This window comes from Anomaloglossus baeobatrachus, chromosome 4 (genome assembly GCF_048569485.1).
Source record: "Anomaloglossus baeobatrachus isolate aAnoBae1 chromosome 4, aAnoBae1.hap1, whole genome shotgun sequence".
Lineage (NCBI taxonomy): Eukaryota > Metazoa > Chordata > Amphibia > Anura > Aromobatidae > Anomaloglossus > Anomaloglossus baeobatrachus.
In genome coordinates, this window is record NC_134356.1 from 57,177,843 (window position 1) to 57,199,536 (window position 21,694).

At 46.2% G+C, this 21,694-nt stretch overlaps 1 protein-coding gene across 3 annotated transcripts in view; it reads left to right on the plus strand.

Moving 5' to 3' along the window:
* Positions 1-21,694, plus strand: part of CAMK2A (calcium/calmodulin dependent protein kinase II alpha) — a 342,928-nt gene that overhangs the window by 238,825 nt on the left and 82,409 nt on the right. For all 3 annotated transcript variants that reach the window (XM_075344361.1, XM_075344363.1, XM_075344362.1), the window contains exon 7: positions 9,643-9,745. In XM_075344361.1, the coding sequence (XP_075200476.1) occupies positions 9,643-9,745 (103 nt within the window). The remainder of the gene's footprint in view (positions 1-9,642; positions 9,746-21,694) is intronic.

The following is a 21,694-nucleotide window of genomic DNA, read 5'->3' on the forward strand; positions in this document are numbered from 1 at the left end:
AGTTGAAACTGGAGCACTCATCACCACACTGTCCTGCCCCCCTCTCCTGGCGGGGACGCTGGCTCACTTAGACTCCCAGCTACACTGCGGTATCTCGGTGTCTGCTCTAGCCCCAGTCACTGTTGCTGGCTCCAAGGCCCTGCACACTCCGCATAGGCCTCCTGGGAGCATACTTAAGGCACACATGAGCACCTATTCTTAAAGAGCCAGTGCGCCCTAACCCGGAAGTGCCTCTCAGTCTATGGCTGAGAGGCACTATATATTTAAGGCATCCTCCCCTTACGGGATGGGCCTGGGCAATGTGGTCTAATCTTAGCGATGCCTTGCCAGTTGTTCAGGTCCCTTATCTATGTGTTGCTGCTGTGTTACTTACACCTGTCTGTTCTGTAATACCGGCCGATCCTGCTGTATCGTTCCATACTGTACAAGTATGCATTACCAGCTACCCGCGGCTGCACCTATGTACACCAGCTGTACCCGCTGCTGCATTTATCCATACCGGCTGTGCCTGCCGCATCAGCCATCCCGGGTGCACCTGCCTTGTAAGAGACTGTCTATATCCATATGTCTGGAGTCAGCTGTCGCAGTACCAAGTCTTCCTGAGAGGTATCTGATTGCTACTGGCAGCCCAGTCCATTCGCACCATCAGAAGCTCTGGTGAAAACCTGGTGTGGGCCTAAGTCACGCCCTTGAGGTGTACCCTGTGCTACGACAAAGTGGGTCCACTCCCGCTCACACCCGCTCGCCTTACAGAAACCAGCTACAAATAAGGTCTTGATTTGGAGGTCCTGGTATTTCTAAATACTTTTAATCAGCACTTTGTAATTCTTCATTGTCCCTTGGGAGGCGCTTCAGGAAAACTGAACACTTGATCTTGTATCCTTCACTGATTGCAGTTGATCACTGAGATCTCAGCCATAGTCTCCCCCTGTGATCAGGTCAGAGGAATAACTCCTGGAAAACTAAGAAAAATCTGTTACAGCACTCCCTACCTCCATATGCCATTTATAATACTGGTGTCTTCTTAAGGCGTTATACCCAAGATAGCAAGGTATTCCCTATCAAAACAGTATGGGATAACTTACTGTTCACTGAGGTTTGACGGATAGGAGTCACTGTGTTCCTGAGAACTGGGCTCTGGAACCTGGAAACAGCCTTTCAGCCCCATCTTTAGTGGAGCGGAGATCCACGTGCTCGACTTCCCCTCCATTCATTGTCTGTGGGCCTACCAGAATAAGCAGAGTGCTATGCATAATGTCTAAGTGCATGTCAGTCATGCAGTAACTACTGGGGTTCCTCTGGGATTAAGGGAACCCCCGGTGAATGCCACAACAAACAGGGTACACCGGGAATGTAATACCGCTGTGGGCCTGGTGCTAGGGAGAGGGGAGCGGGGTCAAAACCTACACTCACCTGAGGCTGATCCCTGCACTCCTTAACATCCCATGGGTGGCACGGTGGCTCAGTGGTTAGCACTGTAGTCTTGCAGCGTTGGGCTCCTAGGTTCAAAGCCCACCAAAGGACAACATCTGCAAGGATTTTGTATGTTCCCCCCATGTTTCCGGATACTCTGGTTTACTCCCACACTCCAAAGACATACTGATAGGGAGTTTAGATTGTGAGCCCCAATAGTGACAGTATTGCTGATGTATGTAAAGCGCTGTGGAATATGTTAGCACTATATAAAATAAAGATTATGTATTATTATCCCTGTACGCGTCCATCCCCTTGTCGCCGATCATGTGCCTAGGCCCTGACTTGCCCTAAACTCAACCTTGCTAGTGAGAAGGCAGGTGAAAGCACTAGTCTCAATACTGCAATGAAAGAACACAGGGGTAGAGAGCCAGACAGGGCAAAATAGACACACACATAAAGGAAAACACTCCAAACAAGTCCAATGCAGCTAACACCACAAAGACAGGCTTTTTACAAAGTGGTCAGCATAAGAATTATGAGATTCTATAACTGGCAGCAGATGGTAAGATACCTCACTATTTATAGCAAAGGGGAGTGGTCACAAAGAGCTGCACCTGAGGTTAAGGCTGCAAAGGATAGCCAGATAGGAATGAGGTCTTAACCCCTACAGCACCAAAAGAAAGCAAATACATTTAAACAGAAGCTGTAGACCTGCACACAATAGACTAGTCTAGTCCCAGACTCGCCAGAGATATCCCCCAGAGCGGGGCACACCCATGACAAGGTCAGTCTCTTCTAATACTTCTGTTCCACTCAAAGGCTGGAAACACATCTATGCGAGTAAAATCGGTCCGAGTTGGCTGAAAAAAACTCGGCTGATTTTATTTCAGGTTAGGTCAGAGTGCAATGCAACTGCACTGCGATCCTGAGATCTTTCTCATGATTGCAGTGCGTGTGTAATGCGTGTGTGATCCTTTTTTTTCTCAGCTGCTGTCATCTGCCATTCAGCTCTGCTACATGGCCGCTGACAGCAGCCACAGACAGCCATGTAGCAGAGCTGAATGGCAGATGACAGCAGACACAGACAGAGCCGCACGATCAGAATGAACTCGGGTAAACTTCACCCGACTTCATTGTCATCCCGCGGCTCTGTCTGTGTCGCGTCCTGATTAGCGGTCACCCGTGAAGGACTCACCGGTGACCACTAATCCCCTGAGTGACTGAATTGAGCAGCGCGATTAGTGCTGCTGTCCCTCAGGTTACCCGCGGCCAGCTGGATCCTCCCCCCGTGACCGCAACTCACCTGTGACTTCATCACTGTCACTCGGGCTACTTGCTGTCACTGTTGGAGGATCCAGCGGTGTCCGTGGGTAACCTGAGTGACAGCTCAGCTGATCGCGCTTCTCACCTCAGCTGCTGCGTGGAGCTGTCAGGGGCGGCGGTGTCTTGTGCAGCTCCTGTCACCTTCATGTAGCAGAGCTGGAAGCGACACTGGACCTCCGTGGATTACGTCCGACATGGATGGGTTTTTTGGGTACTTAATAAAGTGGTGAACGAGGGTCTTTGTTATTGTTTATTATTTCAAATAAAGGATTTTTTCAGTGTGTATGTTTATTAACTTTAATTTACAGGTTAATCATTGGGGGTGTCTCATAGACGCCTGCAATGATTAATCTAGGATTTAGTTGCAGCTATGGGCTGCTATTAACTCCTTATTACCCCGATTGCTAACGCACCAGGGCAAATCGGGAAGAACTGGATACAGTCCCAGAACAGCCGCATCTATTGTATGCGGCAATTCTGGACGGCTGCTGGCTGATATTGTTAGGCTGGGGGGCTCCCCATAACGTGGAGCTCCCCATCCTGAGAATACCAGCCTTCAGCCGTATGGCTTTATCTGGCTGGTATTAAAATTGGGGGGACCGCACGCCGTTTTTTTTAATTATTTATTTATTTATTTTACTGCACAGCATAGACACGCCCATCGGCTGCTGTGATTGGTTGCAGTGAGACAGCTGTCACTCAGCGTGGGGGCGTGTCTGACTGCAACCAATCATAGGTGCCGGAGGGCGGGTAAAGCAGGGAATACGAGATTGAATAATGAGCGGCCGGCTTTTTCAAAAGAGGAGAAGCCGCCGGAGCAGTGTGAACGCCGTGCAGCGCCGCGCTGGTAATCGGGGATCGGTGAGTATGAGAGAGGGAGGGAGAGGGATAGACCGACATGAACAGAGAGTGAGGGACAGAGATAGTGACCGACTGACAGACCGACCGATAGAGAGAGAATAGAGACCGAGAGGGAGAGACCGACTGACAGAGAATAGTGATTGACAGACATTGTGAGACATCGCTCGTTTCCAGTGTTTTAGGAAACATGCGAGAAATGTATTTAGAAAATCGGATGTCACTAGGATGGTGTGAGTGCCGTCCCGTGACATCCGATTTTTTTACACGCTGCCATAGACTTGCATTGGAGAGACTCGCAGTAGAAGCTCGCAAAAAAGCAGCATGCTGCGATTTTTTTCTCAGTTCGATTTGGACTGAGAAAAAAATCGCAAATGTGAGCTGAATCATTCACTAACATGTGTCCGAGTGCAATGCGAGATTTTCTCGCATTGCTCTACTGCGAGAAACTCGCAAGTGAGAAGCAGCCCAAAGAGTTCTGGAAGGCTGATAAAAAATGTTATTCTGTTGAAATATGGAAATCTTCTCTGGCCTATTTTATTTGTCTAGTGTCCTTTAAGTCAGTGACATTTCTGTATGCGATAAAATCAGAGTTCCCTTAGGTAAACTAAATTTTCTATTTAAGGAGTCAGTTATCTTGCATTGTGTAGTCAGCATCCAGCCTCGGGCACTCTCCAGATCTCAGGCTCTTTTGATTTATATTCTAATGCATTATCACAGTGACCCTTGGCTTTTAAGCATCTCGCAGTCTCCTAAGACATCTGATGCTTTCTCTGCTCTTGTATTAGTGGCTTCAAAGCTAAAAGCTCCTAAACCGGCAGATGTGAGGCTGGAGACTGAGGTGGCGGGTCAGTGGTGCATCAGAACTTAACATTTTACATTTCTTTTTATTTATTGATAGCATATAAACATAATTCAAGACAAAGTGATGTTTATATATTTTCCACTCTACTTTATTTTTTTATAAAAATCTGATTACTAACAAAATAAAAAAAGAGAACTGGTCTAACAGCCTCTGATAGGTTGTCTAACAGCCTCAGTATTTCACATATGTCTAGTAACGTGTGACTGTAAAGGCAACGCTAATGAAAATTTTCATTATAGTCAAAAATTTGCATATTTTGGGGTCATTCTCAGACAATACTGGACAATGCTTAAAATTTCAAGGGATTTTACATTTACATGTTGTATAGTTCAAATATATGTAAACAGGAACAGGAGAAGGCCATGGAGCTTAAAGAATAACCATCATTTTATTTTTTTTCTTATAACTCAATAATAAATCTGAAGAAAATAATCTTTATAATCTATCTTATTAGAGAAATACAATTCTTAAGGCCCCGTTACACACAACAAAGTATCTAACGATATATCGCCGGGGTCACGAATTGCGTGACGCACATCCGGCATCGTTAGCGACGTCGTTGCGTGTGACACCAATGAGCGACTGTTAACGATGGAAAATACTCACCAAATCGTCCATCGTTGACACTTCGTTCATTTTCAAAAAATCGTTGATTGTTGAGGACGCAGGTTGTTTGTCGTTCCCGAGGGAGCACGCATCGCTATGTGTGACACCTCGGGAACGACTAACTACAGCTTACCTGCGTCCACCAGCAATGAGGAAGGAAGGAGGTGGGCGGGATTTTACGGCTGCTCATCTCCGCCCCTCCGCTTCTATTGGGCGGCCGCTTAGTGACGCCGCATGAACCGCCCCCTTAGAAAGGAGACGGATCGCCGGCCACAGCGACGTCGCTAGGCAGGTAAGTCCATGTGACGGCTCCTAAAGATATTGTGCCAATGATGCACAAACGACGGGGGCGGGTACGCTCGCTAGCGATATCGCTGCGTGTAAAGCCCCCTTTACTCCTCCTGGACTGATCTTTCTCAAATTTCTGAATTCATGGGTAAAATCTATCTTCAGTAAAAACTGATTTTCGAAGTAAAGAGATAGTTGACTGTTGGTGCTTACAGAGTTCTATGCTCCTCCCCTCTTCATAGAATTTTAGAAGCACCAACTGTCATGTCCTATCTCAGCAATAGGAAAATCTGTTTTCACTGTTGACGGATTTTAGCCATAAATTGAAACTAAATGATCAATGCAGAAGGAAAAGCAAATTTCTCTGAGATATAATATAAAATTGCATATTTTCATATGTACCATTGATGTATTAAATATAATAATTTTTTTTTATAAAAAATAATAAAAATTATAATAATGGTTACTCTTTAAATCATCTTTGTATTATTGTAGTATTTAAAGGGAACCTGTGACTGGATTCACGCTGCCCTGCTCCAGTTGATTGATGTTTTTTCCATAATGTACACACATGGGAGAGACCTGTCAATCAACTGAAGCTGATTAGGAAGTGTTGAGGAGAGCCATTAGATGAAATACTTAATTAACCTGTGTATGCAGATTATTGTGAGAAGTGTGTTCAATTAAATCGATTCACTATAGATAAGCCATATTTTCATATATAACTAAGATGGCCACCGATGACATCACAGACCCTACCATCAGCATGGATCCACCAGATGACGACAGACCCTCCCATCAGCATCAAAATGGATCCATCCAATGACATCATAGACCCACCTACGATGTTGCCCACCAATCAGCTCATGGACTAACACATTGTTCAACCCACTGATCAATGAACACATCCAGTCATGCCCCTTTCCAAGGTTATATCAAGGCATGCTTCAGTTGAAATAAAGCAGTTTGGGCCGACTTTGGTAGATGAAGGTTGAATATCCGACAGTGTGTTTGATCTAATTTTTCAAGCATGAACTGGATCCACACCAATTAGAATCAGGCAGTAGGCAACTTGTGGAACTTTGTAAGAGTTCACCTTAACAGAAGAAGCTGATCAGGGGCAGCACCAGACTAGAAATATCTTTCCCTTAGATTCATGGACAGCTTTTCAAACTATGTTTTCTCTGAAATACCTCAGCCAGGCTCTGATTTATGCAATCTGGCAATAGCAACTTCTTTTCCCAGTGCTCCTAGAAGGCAAGGCCTGGACTAAACTCCTCCACCTGGTCGACACCTAGTCAGTCCCACCCACTGTCCAAGGCAACTTCTCCAACACTCAGCGGTCACCAGACTTGCTTTGCTTTATCAGCTGTCTACCACTAACTTGTCTCCCAGGAGCCTCTCAAAAATGCTCCAACCCTTTACTTTTCTCTTCTTATTCTTCTTATGCCACCAAATTCCTTTTCCATCTCTTTCTTCTGCCACTGAAAACTGTAAGCCTTTAGCAACTCAAGCTCCTTATAATTAGAGATGAGTGGACCCGTGGAAGTTCGGTTTGGTGGGTTCATCTGGACTTTAGATAAAGTTCGGTTTGGGACCTGGACTTGACCTGAACCCCAATGGAAGTCACTGATTTGGCAGTTCTGGTCTCCTCACACATGCTGCCAGCCATTAACCCCTTAACGACCGCGGGCCGTAAAATTACGTCCTAAATGACATAATGTTACTGCCTGCGGTACTCCGGCGGCAGCATGCTGCGATCGGCACACATCTCAGCTGATTTTCACAGCTGAGATGTGTGCCTGCTAGGCACGAGCAGAATCGTTATCTGCTCGTGCCGATTAACCCCTTATATGGCGCTGTGAATACATGAAAGCGCCATTATAAGCGCGATTGCGGTAATGTTTTCCTTACCGCCCAATACCGGAAGTCACGTGACGCGATCACGTGACTCCCGATAGTTGTCATGGTAGCACAGGGTCAAGTGATGACTCCTGTACTACACCTGACTTGGTTTCACTTTCACTGTGCCCGGGGCACAGCAAAAGAGAAAGACAGCGTATCTGCTGTTTACAGCCTTGTAGCTGTGATCAGCAAATACTGCAGAGCGATCGGAATGCTGATCGCAATAGCCCCCTAGGGGGACTAGTAAAATAAAAAAAAAAAGTTAAAAAAAAGTTTTAAAAAATTAAAAAAAAACAAAAAAACCTAAAAGTTCAAATCACCCCCCATTCGCCCCATTGAAAATTAAAGGGTTAAAAAAATAAAAAATATACACACATTTTGTATCGCCGCGTTCAGAAACGCCCGATCTATCAAAATATAAAATCAATGAATCTGATCAGTAAACGGCGTAGCGGCAAAAAAATTCCAAACGCCAAAACAATGTTTTTTTGTTGCCACAACTTTTGCGCAAAATGCAATAAGAGGCGATCAAAACGTAGCATCTGCGCAAAAATGGTACCGTTAAAAACGTCAGCTCGAGACGCAAAAAATAAGCCATCATTGAGCCATAGATCCCGAAAAATGAGAACACTACGGGTGACGGAATATGGCGTAAAACGTGCGCCACTTTTTTCGGACAAACTTCCGATTTTTTTTTAACCCCTTATATAAAAGTAAACCTATACATGTTTGGTGTCTACGAACTCGCACTGACCTGAGGCATCACACCCACACATCAGTTTTACCATATAGTGAACACAGTGAATAAAATATCTCAAAAACCATAGTGCTATTGCACTTTTTTTGCAATTTTTCAGCATTTGGAATTTTTTTGCCATTTTCTAGTACACTATATGGTAAAACTGATGGTTTCATTTAAAAGTACAGCTCGTTCCGCAAAAAATGAGCCCTCACATAACCATATTGACTGAAAAATAAAAAAGTTACGTCTCTCAGAAAAAGAATGGCGAAAAAAAAACGGAAAGCGAAAAATCGGCCGGTTGTGAAGGGGTTAAGAAAACACTTCTAGTGGAGGGTGGGCGCGTTTTCTCTTTTTTTGGGGGGGTTGTAAGCTACAGCTGATCGTGCTGTTGTTACCCCCAGTGAGAGCCAAACAAACACTGCAAGCGGCTCACACTGGACCGAGCATCGAGCGTAGCTGAGCACAGCGATCTATGCGCAAGTTGGTTTGCATACGTAAAACACCTGAACTCTCAATCCCAACTCTGTTTTTTTTGGAAAACTCTGTGTTCGGTACAAACATCGACCCTCAAATTCACTTCTGTACTTAAAATGCTTAGACCACTCTCCTTTTTATCTGGACATACTAGAAAAATACATATATTACATCAAATCTCTCCTAAAGTGCAATAGATTCTATCTATCTATCTATCTATCTATCTATCTATCTATCTATCATCTATATATCTTCAATGATTCATATAAGTTATACTATAGATCTTTTATGAGATCTTTTATGTCCCGATTCTTTGTATCAGTGTTTCTGGACGCAGTGAGTGACAGTTCAGCCATCCAATCGGAGGTAGGAGTGTGTTGAGTTGTCTGTATGGTGATGGACAGCCAAGCCATCCAATCAGGACTGAGACTTACAAGGTTTCTTCGATGTGTTTCCTGTTAGGACTGAATACCTTGCTACTTAGTTGCCTCTCTGCCTTCTATTACTGCCAGTCTTAGCTTTAGCTCAGTGGTGTCTGCTTGTCTTTGGTTCCTCTGCTCAGTCTGATCTATTATTTACCCGACCTTGGACCTTACTTCTGACTATCCATTTGCCTAGCCCCTTTGTCTTGATCTGCCACCTTCCTGGAATTTTGACCTCGGACTGTAACCTGACTATGCCTTTGTTTCAGCCCCTTTTTTTATTGTTGGCCCTCCTGGTATCTGACCCGGGACCTCTTGACTAGCCCGTGAGTAATGACTAGCATCACATTTTATAAAAAATTTGCTAACCAACCAGTTGTTTTGGGCTTTTAACTTTGAGAAACAATGATTCCACCACAATCCTAGTGTCTCAGGTGGCACACAACTACTTACACATCTTGAAGACATTTCACCACTCGCCTGAACAGAGGTATCCATAAGTATAAATGGGGTAAACAGTCTTCAATATTTCCCGCAGGTCCAGTTGCTTTGATGTAGTGATACTGTATATAATGTACATTATTGTTAAGTCACAGTAAAGCCTTGATCATCGCTGCTCTAATAACCCACACAGATTGCATTATATCACCCACATCGTCACTTAAGACTATTGCCCAGGTGCTTTTTTTCATATGGAGAGTAAAGTACAACTCTCTCTCTTTTTTCTCTTTTCACTTCCATAGCCAGAAAACCTGTTATTGGCTTCTAAGCTTAAAGGCGCAGCTGTTAAATTGGCCGATTTTGGGCTAGCTATAGAGGTGGAAGGTGAACAGCAGGCATGGTTTGGTAAGTACTTTAAAATAATTATCTAAATTACATTTTGTGGCATCGTCAACAATCCTACTAATAACTAGTACCTAAAGGTTTTAAGCTTGAAATTTGCATGTATTGTGAGCTTTACAGATTTTCCATTTTATTCTTGCAAGAGTGTACCTTAATGTAATACATGCTGGATGCGAGCTCTCTGTGTACCATTAGCTCATATGTCAGCACAGCTTCTATTCTGCACCTATGTGCTCTTGATGTGTGTTTCTTCTTTTCTATAGCCTGTATTCTCTGTCTTCCCTGAGATATTTTCTCTCTCCTCGCTCGATGCCGTGTAAATTGTGTACCCCCTCCCTTTTTGCTGCAATCTGTAACACTAAGACAGGGATGTCAAACTCAAATAGATATAGGACCAAAGTTAAAAACTTGGACAAAGTCATGCGTCTGCCTAGTCGCGGGTCCCACATAATCCTGTGAACAGACTAATGGGCCCCACATAGTCTTCCACACAAAATAATGGGCCCAACAAAGCCCTCCATACAGAATAATGTACCCCACGTAGCCCTCCATACAAAATAATTGGCCCACATAGTCTTCCATACAGAATAATGTGCCCCACATAGTCCTCCATACAGAATAATGTGTCCCATACAGCCATCCATACAGAATAATTGGTCCCACATAGACATCCATACACTATAATGGGCTCCACATAGACATCTGTACACAATAATGGGCTCTACATAGACATCTGTACACAATAATGGGCTCCACATAGACATCCGTACATAATAATGAGCTCTACATAGTCCTCCATATAGGCCACATAGCCCCTCATACAGAATAATGGTCCCTACATAGTCCTTCTTACATAATAATGGGCCCCACATAGTCCTCCATACAGAATAATGGGCCCCACATAGTCCTCCATACAGAATAATGGGCCTCACATAGGCCTCCATACAGAATAATGGACCACACATAGTCCTCCATACAGAATAATGGACCACGCATAGTCCTCCATACAGAATAATGGGCCCCACATAGCCCTCCATACAGAATAATGGGCCCCACATAGTCCTCCATACAGAATAATGGGCCCCCACATAGCCCTCCATACAGAATAATGGGCCCCACATAGCCCTCCATACAGAATAATGGGCCCCACATAACCCTCCATACAGAATAATGGGCCCCACATAGCCCTCCATACAGAATAATGGGCCCCACATAGCCCTCCGTACAGAATAATGGGCCCCACATAGCCCTCCATACAGAATAATGGGCCCCACATAGTCCTCCATACAGAATAATGGGCCCCACATAGCCCTCCATACAGAATAATGGGCCCCACATAGCCCTCCATACAGAATAATGGGCCCCACATAGCCCTCCATACAGAATAATGGGCCCCACATAGCCCTCCATACAGAATAATGGGCCCCACATAGCCCTCCATACAGAATAATGGGCCCCACATAGTCCTCCATACAGAATAATGTCCCCACATAGTCCTCCATACAGAATAATGGGCCCCACATAGTCCTCCATACAGAATAATGTCCCCACATAGTCCTCCATACAGAATAATGGGCCCCACATAGTCCTCCATACAGAATAATGGGTGGCTGGCATTGGCGGCTAAAGAGTTTGACATATGTGCACTAAGAGAAGTGAAGGTGTAGCGGAAAGCCACTTTTCTTTTTCCATCAACATAGCTTATCAGGACTTCTTTTATGCCAGGATGAAATGTTTATTGGTACTATTCTAGGATGAATATAATTTGTTGATTAATTTTTATAATTTATTTATTTAGGGGGAGGAATGTGTAAACCCTAGAAATTCCACCATTTACTTATTTGTTGAGTTACTGTCCAGTAAACAGGTCATTGCAACTGTGGCAAAATCAAACACTTTTTTAGGGTAATTATTGAAAGGATTTTTTATGTTTTACAAAAGTGAAACCTGTTAAAATATAATCTTTATTGTGTATATATAAAATATCAAATGTAACAAAATTACTACAAAACTTATGGTTGGAACATCCATGTGAAGTGTTGGTGTAGTGTCTGATCCGTCAGCACACAGACCCATTGAGTATGTCCTATCCTCAAAAACGGGTCAGAATAGGGCAGGCTCCGAGTCTCAGGGATCTCACACTCGGATCCCTGATTTTCGCGGATGTATGAATAGTTCCATGAAACTCTATGGGTATGTATGCCGTCTGATAAAATATTATGCAGCACACGGACATCAGCGGAGGATCAAGTCTGAGTAAAATTTCCTGAAATTTGTAGTTTCATGCAAATATCAACACTGCAATTCAATTCCTGAGGGTTGTAGAGAAAAAATGCCTGTCCTCCATCCTTGTAAATCATAAAGGCTTGGCCGAAACTCTACCACTTGTAGTGCAGGGTTGGCCACATTTGGGCACAATTCTGTCCACATTTCTTAGCAGTAGCATGTGGACACACCTAAAAACTAAAAGGTACAAGAGACAAGTACTTTGGATCCAAATTTTTGGAAATTCCTTTAAGATTAGTGATGAGCAATACTCAATACTCAATAGTCAATTCTCAATTGAGTATCCTGGTACTCAGGCACCATGTTCAAGTCCATTCCACACTTGTTTCACAGCTTTTTTTCATCCACTAAGCATGCAGGGTTTGCCTGCTAATCATGGTATTGCAGTAGCCATGTTGGCTGGTTATCAAAAATAGGGGGGACCCCAAGTCATTTTTTTTATTAGCAGGTACAGTAAACTACACACACACACACACACACACACACACACACGGCACTAATTATATATCTGACGGATATCTATGTGCCTTGTGACTTTAGTATACTATACTTGTTATTCAATAAATGGAAAAACAACTTGAGATCCCCTTCTTTTGGAAAACCAGCAAAGCTAAAGCAGACAGCTAAGGGCTGCTATTACCAGGCTGGGAAGGCCCATCATGGTTAGTTGTCCCTTCCCAGCCTAAAAATAGAAGCCCACAGCTGTCACAGAAGTGGCACATCACATTACCTGCGCCAATTCTGGCACTTTGCAATTGCCCTGGTGCTGTGGCAATTGAAGTACTATTTTTGGGGTTAATTTCAGCTGGCATCATGCACAGAGGTTAATAATGGAGAGATGTCTATCAGATGCTCCATTACTAGCCCAGTAATTTATAAAAAAAACACACACACACAGGAAAAAATAGTGTATTTGAATAGATAACCAAGGGCCTTCCCAGCCTCATAATACCAGACCCCCGCTGTCTGCTTTACTTTGGCAAGTTATATAATCTAGAGCGAAGCTCACGTCATTTTTTAAAATTGTTTATTTATTTAGTTTTCTGCAGTGATGGGAGTCAGAGATGCGTCCAGGCGTCTTCCCCATGCTGTTTCCCCATCCATTTCAGTGATTTTCCTGCCCCCCCCCCCCCCTCCCGCTCACGTCCAGAAAAATGCTTAAGTTTCCCATTGACTTCCATTATACTCCTCACTCAAGCGTCCGACCTGCTGGATTCGAGTACCGAGCACTCACATATAATTTTGACATGTATTACATTTAGCATTCTGACAGGTCATGAAATCTAATTTTCTGGGACACATTCAACATCAAGGTCATGGATTTTTAGCAATTATTGGAGCGTTTATAAAATCATTTTCATCATTACAATTTGTTGTGTCATTTGTGGGACAAATTGAAATTGTTATGTAGAAAAAAATGATACGACCGTGGCCGGCATCAGAAACATAGGAACCTAGCCGAACCTTCTCCAATCTCTGATGAGCAATCACATCAGACGTTAGCATGGAAGGGAGAGACAATTTACAATGAGGAATCTAGTTACAAATTTACACATTTCTGAATCTTTAAAAATAATTCTCCATTTCTTGGTGAAATTGGAAAAATAATTCATACTGACTGTTTTGCATCATTGACAATATTGTTGCTGTTTAGATGGTAGTGTGGGGTGGTCCAGGATTTGAATTTGATAAATTGCCTACTTTCTTGCAAAATGAATGACAAACCTGTCCACCAGTTGTGGATGGTAACTCAACTTAGGCACCTCCAATTAAAGTGGGTATCAGGGACTATTTCATTTTTTTACCATGGGCCTAAGAACTAACAAACTGGTAGTAGCCAACTAGGTACCTGTATTGCCCGGCGCTGATCTCTGCTGGTGCATAGCGGTCTTACACCACTCCTGCCAGAGAATCAGAAGCTTCCACTGATGTCCTGTTGACTGAGCAGCGGCTCCGCTCTGTAGACAGCGCTTTACTGCTGACGTCACGCTGATTATCAGCCAGCTCTCTGCTACCAAACTGCGGGGAGCCGGCTGTCAGTCAGCATGACGTCGGCAGTCACGGCCCGTCAACAGAGGAGCCTGGAAGAGGATGAGCTGCTCTGTTGACGTGAATTGTAGGTAGGAATATTCAGTGACGGCTCTAAGCCAGTGTCAGGTTGAGCAAGCAGGAGTTAGCAACAATGTGACTGTTAGTTTTTAGGGTCATAGCCAAAAATATAAAATAGTCCCTGATAAGCTCTTTAGGGTCATAGCCAAATATATAAAATAGTCCCTAATAAGCCCTTTAGGACCATAGCCAAAAGTATAAAATAGTTCAGGATAAGCCCTTTAGGCCAATAGCCAAATATATAAAACTAGAAGGTGGCCCGATTCTACGCATCAGGTATTCTAGAATTTACGTATTGTGTAGTTAATGTATGATTTTTGTTATGTGTATATATATATATATATATATATATATATATATATATATATATATATATATATATATATAGATGTTGTTGTGTGTAGTTACCAAGTGTTTGTGTAGGGTGCTGTACATGTTCTGGGTGTTGTCTGGGTGTGGCGGGGGGTGAGAGCGGTGTTGTATGTGTGTTGCGTGTGTTGCGTTGTTTGTGGAGCGCTGTGTGTCTGTAGCGTTGTGTGTGTGTGTTGCGCGGTTTGTGTGGGGGGGAGGTATGTTTTGTGCAATGTGTGTGTGTTGCGTGGTATGTGCGTATATTTATGTATGCCGCGGTGTTTGTGTGTTGGCTGTTGTGTGTGTGCAGCATTGTCTGTGTGTGTGGGTGTCTGTGTAGGGCGGTGTTTGTGGTTCCCAGTGTGTGTGTGGTGTGTTGTGTGTGTGTTGGGGGGAGGTGTGCACCTCCCATCGTGCTCCATCCCCCATGCTGCGCACCCCCCATCGTGCTCCATCCGCCATGCTGCGCACTCCCAAACGTGCTCCATCCGCCATGCTGCGCACTCCCAAACGTGCTCCATCCGCCATGCTGCGCACTCCCAAACGTGGTCCATCCGCCATGCTGCGCACTCCCAAACGTGCTCCATCCGCCATGCTGCGCACTCCCAAACGTGCTCCATCCGCCATGCTGCGCACTCCCAAACATGCTCCATCCGCCATGCTGCGCACTCCCAAATGTGGTCCATCCACCATGCTGCGCAGTCCCAAACGTGCTCCATCCGCCATGCTGCGCACTCCCAAACGTGGTCCATCCACCATGCTGCGCAGTCCCAAACGTGCTCCATCCGCCATGCTGCGCACTCCCAAACGTGCTCCATCCCCCATGCTGCGCACTCCCCATCGTGCTCCATCCCCCATGCTGCGCACCCCCCATCGTGCTCCATCCCCCATGATGCACCAGCATCAGCCTCTCTGCCCCCAGCATCAGCCTCTCTCCTCCCAGCATCAGCCTCTCTCCTCCCAGCATCAGCCTCTCTCCTCCCAGCATCAGCCTCTCTCCTCCCAGCATCAGCCTCTCTGTCCCCAGCATCAGCCTCTCTCCTCCCAGCCTCCCTCCTCCCAGCCTTCCCCAGGATCAGCCTCTCTCCTCCCAGCCTCCCTCTTCCCAGTCTTCCCCAGCATCAGCCTCCACCTCCCAGCCTCCCTCAGCACCAGCCTCCCCCAGCATCAGCCTCTCTCCTTCCAGCCTCCCCCAGCATCAGCCTCCCCCAGCATCAGCTTCTCTCCTTCCAGCCTCCCCCAGCATCAGCCTCCCCCAGCATCAGCCTCTCTCCTCCCAGCCTCCCTCCTCCCAGCCTCCCCCAGCATCAGCCTCCCCCTCCCAGCCTCCCCCAGCATCAGCCTCCCCCAGCATCAGCCTCTCTCCTTCCAGCCTCCCCCAGCATCAGCCTCCCCCAGCATCAGCCTCCGCCTCCCAGCCTCCCCCAGCATCAGCCTCCGCCTCCCAGCCTCCCCCAGCATCAGCCTCTCTCCTCCCAGCCTCCCCCAGCATCAGCCTCTCTCCTCCTAGCCTCCTCCAGCATCAGCCTCTCTCCTCCCAGCCTCCCCTAGCATCAGCCTCCCCCTCCCAGCCTCCCCCAGCATCAGCCTCCCCCAGCATCAGCCTCTCTCCTCCCAGCCTCCCCCAGCATCAGCCTCCCCCTCCCAGCCTCCCCCAGCATCAGCCTCCCCCAGCATCAGCCTCTCTCCTTCCAGCCTCCCCCAGCATCAGCCTCCCCCAGCATCAGCCTCCCCCAGCATCAGCCTCTCTCATCCCAGCCACCCCCAGCATCAGCCTCTCTCCTCCCAGCCTCCCCCAGCATCAGCCTCCCCCAGCATCAGCCTACACCCTCCCAGCCTCCCCCAACATCAGCCTCCCCCAGCATCAGCCTCTCTCCTTCCAGCCTCCCCCAGCATCAGCCTCCCCCAGCATCAGCCTCTCTCCTCCCAGCCTCCCCCAGCATCAGCCTCCCCCAGCATCAGCCTACACCCTCCCAGCCTCCCCCAACATCAGCCTCCCCCAGCATCAGCCTCCCCCTCCCAGCCTTCCCCAGGATCAGCCTCTCTCCTCCCAGCCTCCTTCAGCACGCCGTGCTCCTCTGCCGACACTCACAGATCCAATCGCATACACTCACACACACACACACACACACCCACCCGATCGCATACACTCACACCCACCCGATCGCATACACTCACACCCACCCGATCGCAAACACTCACACCCACCCGATCGCATACACTCACACACACCCGATCGCATACACTCACACACACCCGATCGCATACACTCACACACACACACACTGACGATATTGCACATACGCGCTCACACTCACAACATCCGGAGATACCACATGCTTCTGGCCATGTGATCCTCCGGCAGGTCCTGGAAGCTCACTGCAGCACAGTATCGCGGCCGAGAAGCAAGCGATATCTCCGGATGCTGTGTGTGTGTGGATGCGATCTGTTGTGTGTGTGAGGTGTGTGTGAGAGTGAGTGTGATCTGATGTGTGTGTGTGTGTGTGTGTGTCTGTTGTTATGTGTGTGCGTGTGGATGTTCCGCCGCTGCAGGACCTTGATGCGCTGGTAACTATGCTATCATGGTTACCAGCGCATCCCGTCCCCCACTCGCACAGGAGCCCACACCAGCATACGGCGGCAAACCCCAGCAATGCGAGGGTTTGTGTCGGCTGGGTTGGCGGCGTATGCTGGTGTGGGCTCCCGGGGGTACAGTACTCACCTGGGAGTCGTGTCTCCGTGTCAGTTCGGGGGATGCGTGTGGGGGGCAGGGCCAGAGCGAGCGTGCATTGCGTGAGGGGGCGGGGCGTGGCCGAGTTGCCAATACGTGCAGGGTGCCGGGGCGAGAGGCCAATCCGTGTAGGTGGCGGAGCCTGTGCGAGCGGCCGGCCAATCCGTGTGGGGGGGGAGCCAGGGCGAGCGACCAATCCGTGCGGGGGACGGGACCATGGCGAGGCCAGCGGCCAGTCCGCTTTGTGTCACCATAAGGACACAATTTTGGAGCAAGACAGACAGACAGACAGACAGAATAAGGCAATTATATATATAGATAGTCCCTGATAAACTACACCCACTATACTCATACCCTGGTGCCAAACAGACTGCTGGACTTTGGTACAGGGGAACATCCACATTATTTGTAGTTGTAACATGGGTCTTAGTTAGTGTGGATATTTAAGACATTGCTTTTTCAAGAGTTACACTGGGTAAACTGGACTCATACTCAGTAAGGCAGCACGGTGGCTCAGTGGTTAGCACTAGTGATGAGTGAGAGTGCTTGCCATTGCTTGTTACTTGATTGAACATCAGAGTTTAAAAACACTTAAGTCTCCCATTGAGTTCCATTGTATTCGGTACTCGATTTGTAGCCAATAACCCTGATGCTCGATTGAGTAACGAGCACTAGTGAGCACTCACACTCAACACTAGTTACCACTAATGCTTTGCAGCGATGGGGTCCAAAGGTTAAAAACCAAGGACGACATCAGCCAGTCCTCAAGAAACACCAATAGATCATGTTTTCAGGTTTTCCTCAATATCAGACAGGGAATCATTTCATCACCTGTGCAACATTTAGGAAATTCTGAAAACCTGATTGAGGAAAACATGAAAACATGATCTGTTGGTGGGTCTTGAGGACTGGAGTTGAGAAACACTGCTCTAGGAGTTTGGATGTTCTCCTTGTCTTTCATCAGTTTCCTCCGGGTTCTCTGGTTTCCTCCCACACTCCATAAACATACTGATTGAAGCTCACAATCTACATTGGGGGAGCATGATGATAAAGTATGTAGAGCCGTATGGATTATGTTGGTGCTATACGAGTGAGTGAAATAAACCTTAGAAGCCCATGAGGAACTCAAAGTACAAACTTGAAAAGTGTCTATTTGTTAGTTGCCAATCCTTTGAAGTGAGTAGTTGTCATGGTTCTGATCCGTGGTGCTCTGCCCTCCTGCAGAGCCGGTGTTTTGTTTTGCCTATGGACGGGTGGTTTCCCATCCTCGGTTTCTGCGCTGGAGTTGTTAGGGGCCTTTCTCCAGGCGCCTCATTCTGGGTGATTGCTCTGCTTCATTAAGGAGCAACCTCACCAAGAATGCCGCTAGTCGTAGTTCCTGCCTGCCGTTCTCTGGCTCACGTTTGTGCTTTGATCATGTCCTCCTGCCCAGGACCTGTCGTTACCCCTCTCCTCCAGTGTCCCTGACTCTGACGTTGTTCCCCGGCTCCCGACCTCCAACTTGTACCCTGACCTTGGCTTTGCTTTTCCCCACTGTACCTTACGTGACTTCCTGGCTTCTAATCTCCGACTTGTACCCTGACCTCGGCTCCACTTCCTCCCATTGTACCTTACGTGACGTCCTGGCTTCTGACCTCTGGCTTGTGCTCTGACCTCAGCTTTGCTACATCCCTGTGTTCCATACGTGACCTTCGGGCTCCTGACCTCTGGTTTTTTGATTTCCTCGTCACAAGTTGCATCTGAGGACACAATATCCTTACTAGGAAAACAAGGGGTGATAAAAATGGATGCCTCCCAAAAACATGGAAGAAGAATATAGAATTCTTAGAATTCTTTGAATTGTAGTTTAATAAAGAACAGTATCAAGCAAAGGAACATATGGTGAATGTTACTGGGATTTATTTCCTTCATTTTTTACTTTACTGAGGCTTAGAGCTCACATGGCAAAAACTGAAGAATAAATAAATAAAAAAAGCAGCTGATGGCAGCAGATGTACATATTACAATTTTCCAAGTAATTATCTATTTAAGGTGGAAAATGATTACTTTCATCATGCGGGAAAATTCCGTATGAGCCTTGGCAGTTCGTATTGGCACATGTTTATACCTGAGGTCACAAGAACAGGTTGGTCCGATGATGACATCTTGAGGGTCTACTCAAAGAGTAACCGCCATTTTAATTTTTATTTCATAAATCAATAGTACAGATGAAAAGAAGCAACTTTGTAATATATCTTATCAGAGAAATCTGCTTCTTTCTCCTCCTGGACTGATCATTCATTCTCAATTCATGGATAAAATGTTTTCAGCGAAGACATATTCCCCCATTACTGAGATAGATGACATTTGACCCTTCTGGAAGAGGAGGAGCTCGAGGCTAATACAGACATTCTGCTGCAAGTTCTCCTGAAATGACACTTACAGTACTCCATAGATTATTATAAGAAGCAACTGTGATCTCCTGTCCTAGTAATAGGAAAGTCTGTATTTAGTAATGTCAGATTTTACCCATGTATTGAGAGTTTGGGGAGTGAATAATCAATCCAGGTGGAGAAAAAAGTGGACCTTTCTGATAAGATATATTACAAAATTTCTCATATATATGTAATACGAGTGTATGTGGGTATATACAGTACAGACCAAAAGTTTGGACACACCTTCTCATTCAAAGAGTTTTCTTTATTTTCATGACTCTGAAAATTGTAGATTCACATTGAAGACATGAAAACTATGAATTAACACATGTGGAATGAAATACTTAACAAAAAAGTATAAAACAACTGAAAATATGTCTTATATTCTAGGTTCTTCAAAGTAGCCACCTTTTGCTTTGATTACTGCTTTGCACACTCTTGGCATTCTCTTGATGAGCTTCAAGAGGTAAGCGGGCTTTACACACAGCGACATTGCTAGCGATGTATCTGGTGAAAGCACCCGCCCCCGTCGGTTGTGTGTCACGGGCAAATCGCTGCCTGTGGCGCACAATATCGATTACACGCATCACACGTACTTACCTGCTTAGCGACGCCGCCTTTCTAAGGGGGCGGTTCGTGCGGCGTCACAGCGGCGTCACTAAGCGGCCGGCCAATAGAAGCGGAGGTGCGGAGATGAGCGGGCCGAAAATCCCGCCCACCTCCTTCCTTCCTCATTGCGGGCGGCTACAGTTACGGTGATGTTCCTCATTCCTGCGGTGTCACACGTAGTGATGTGTGCTGCCGCAGAAACGACGAACAACCTAGGTGCTGCAACAGCAACAATAATCGGGATTATAACGTCTGGACAACGATCAACGATATGGTGAGTATTTTTAATCGTTAACGGTCGTTTGTGCGTTTCACACGCAATGACGCCGCTAACGAGGCCAGATGTGCGTCACGAATTCCATGACCCCAACGACATCTCGTTAGCAATGTTGTTGCGTGTAAAGCCCGCTGTACTCACCGGAAATGGTTTTCACTTAACAGGTGTGCCCTGTCAGGTTTAATAAGTGGGATTTCTTGCCTTATAAATGGGGAAGGGACCATGAGTTGTCTTGTGCAGAAGTCTGGTGGATACACAGCTGATAGTCCTACTGAATAGACTGTTAGCTGTTTTTTTCTTGCCATTATACAAATTCTAAGTAAAGAAAAATGAGTGGCTATCATTACTTTAAGAAATGAAGGTCAGTCAGTCCGAAAAATTGGGAAAACTTTGAAAGTGTCCTCAAATGCAGTGGCAAACACCATCAAATGTTACAAAGAAACTGGCTCACATGAGGACCGCCCCAGGAAAAGAAGAACAAGAGTAACCTCTGCTGCGGAGGATAAGTTTATCCGAGTCACCAGCCTCAGAAATCGCAGGTTAACAACAGCTCAGATTAGAGATCAGGTCAATGCCACACAGAGTTCTAGCAGCAGACACATCTCTAGAACAACTGTTAAGAGTAGACTTTGTGCAGCAGGCCTTCATGGTAAAATAGCTGCCAGGAAACCACTACTAAGGACAGGCAACAAGCAGAAGAGACTTGTTTGGACTGAAGAATACAAGGAATGGACATTAGACCAGTGGAAATCTGTGCTTTGGTCTGATGAGTGCAAATTTGAGATCTTTGGATCCAACCACCGTGTCTTTGTGCGACGCAGAAAAGGTGAACGGATGGACTCTACATGCCTGGTTCCCACCGTGAAGCATGGAGGAGGAGGTGTGAGGGTGTGATGGTGCTTTGCTGGTGACACTTTGGAGATTTATTCAAAATTGAAGGCATACTGAACCAGCATGCCTACCACAGCATCTTGCAACGGCATGCTATTCCACCCGGTTTGCGTTTAGTTGGACCATTATTTTTCAACAGGACAATGACCCCAAACCCACCTCCAGGCTGTGTAAGGGCTATTTGACTAAGAAGGAGAGTGATGGGGTGCTACGCCAGATGACCTGGCCTCCACAGTCACCAGACCTGAACCCAATCGAGATGGTTTGGGGAGAGCTGGACCACA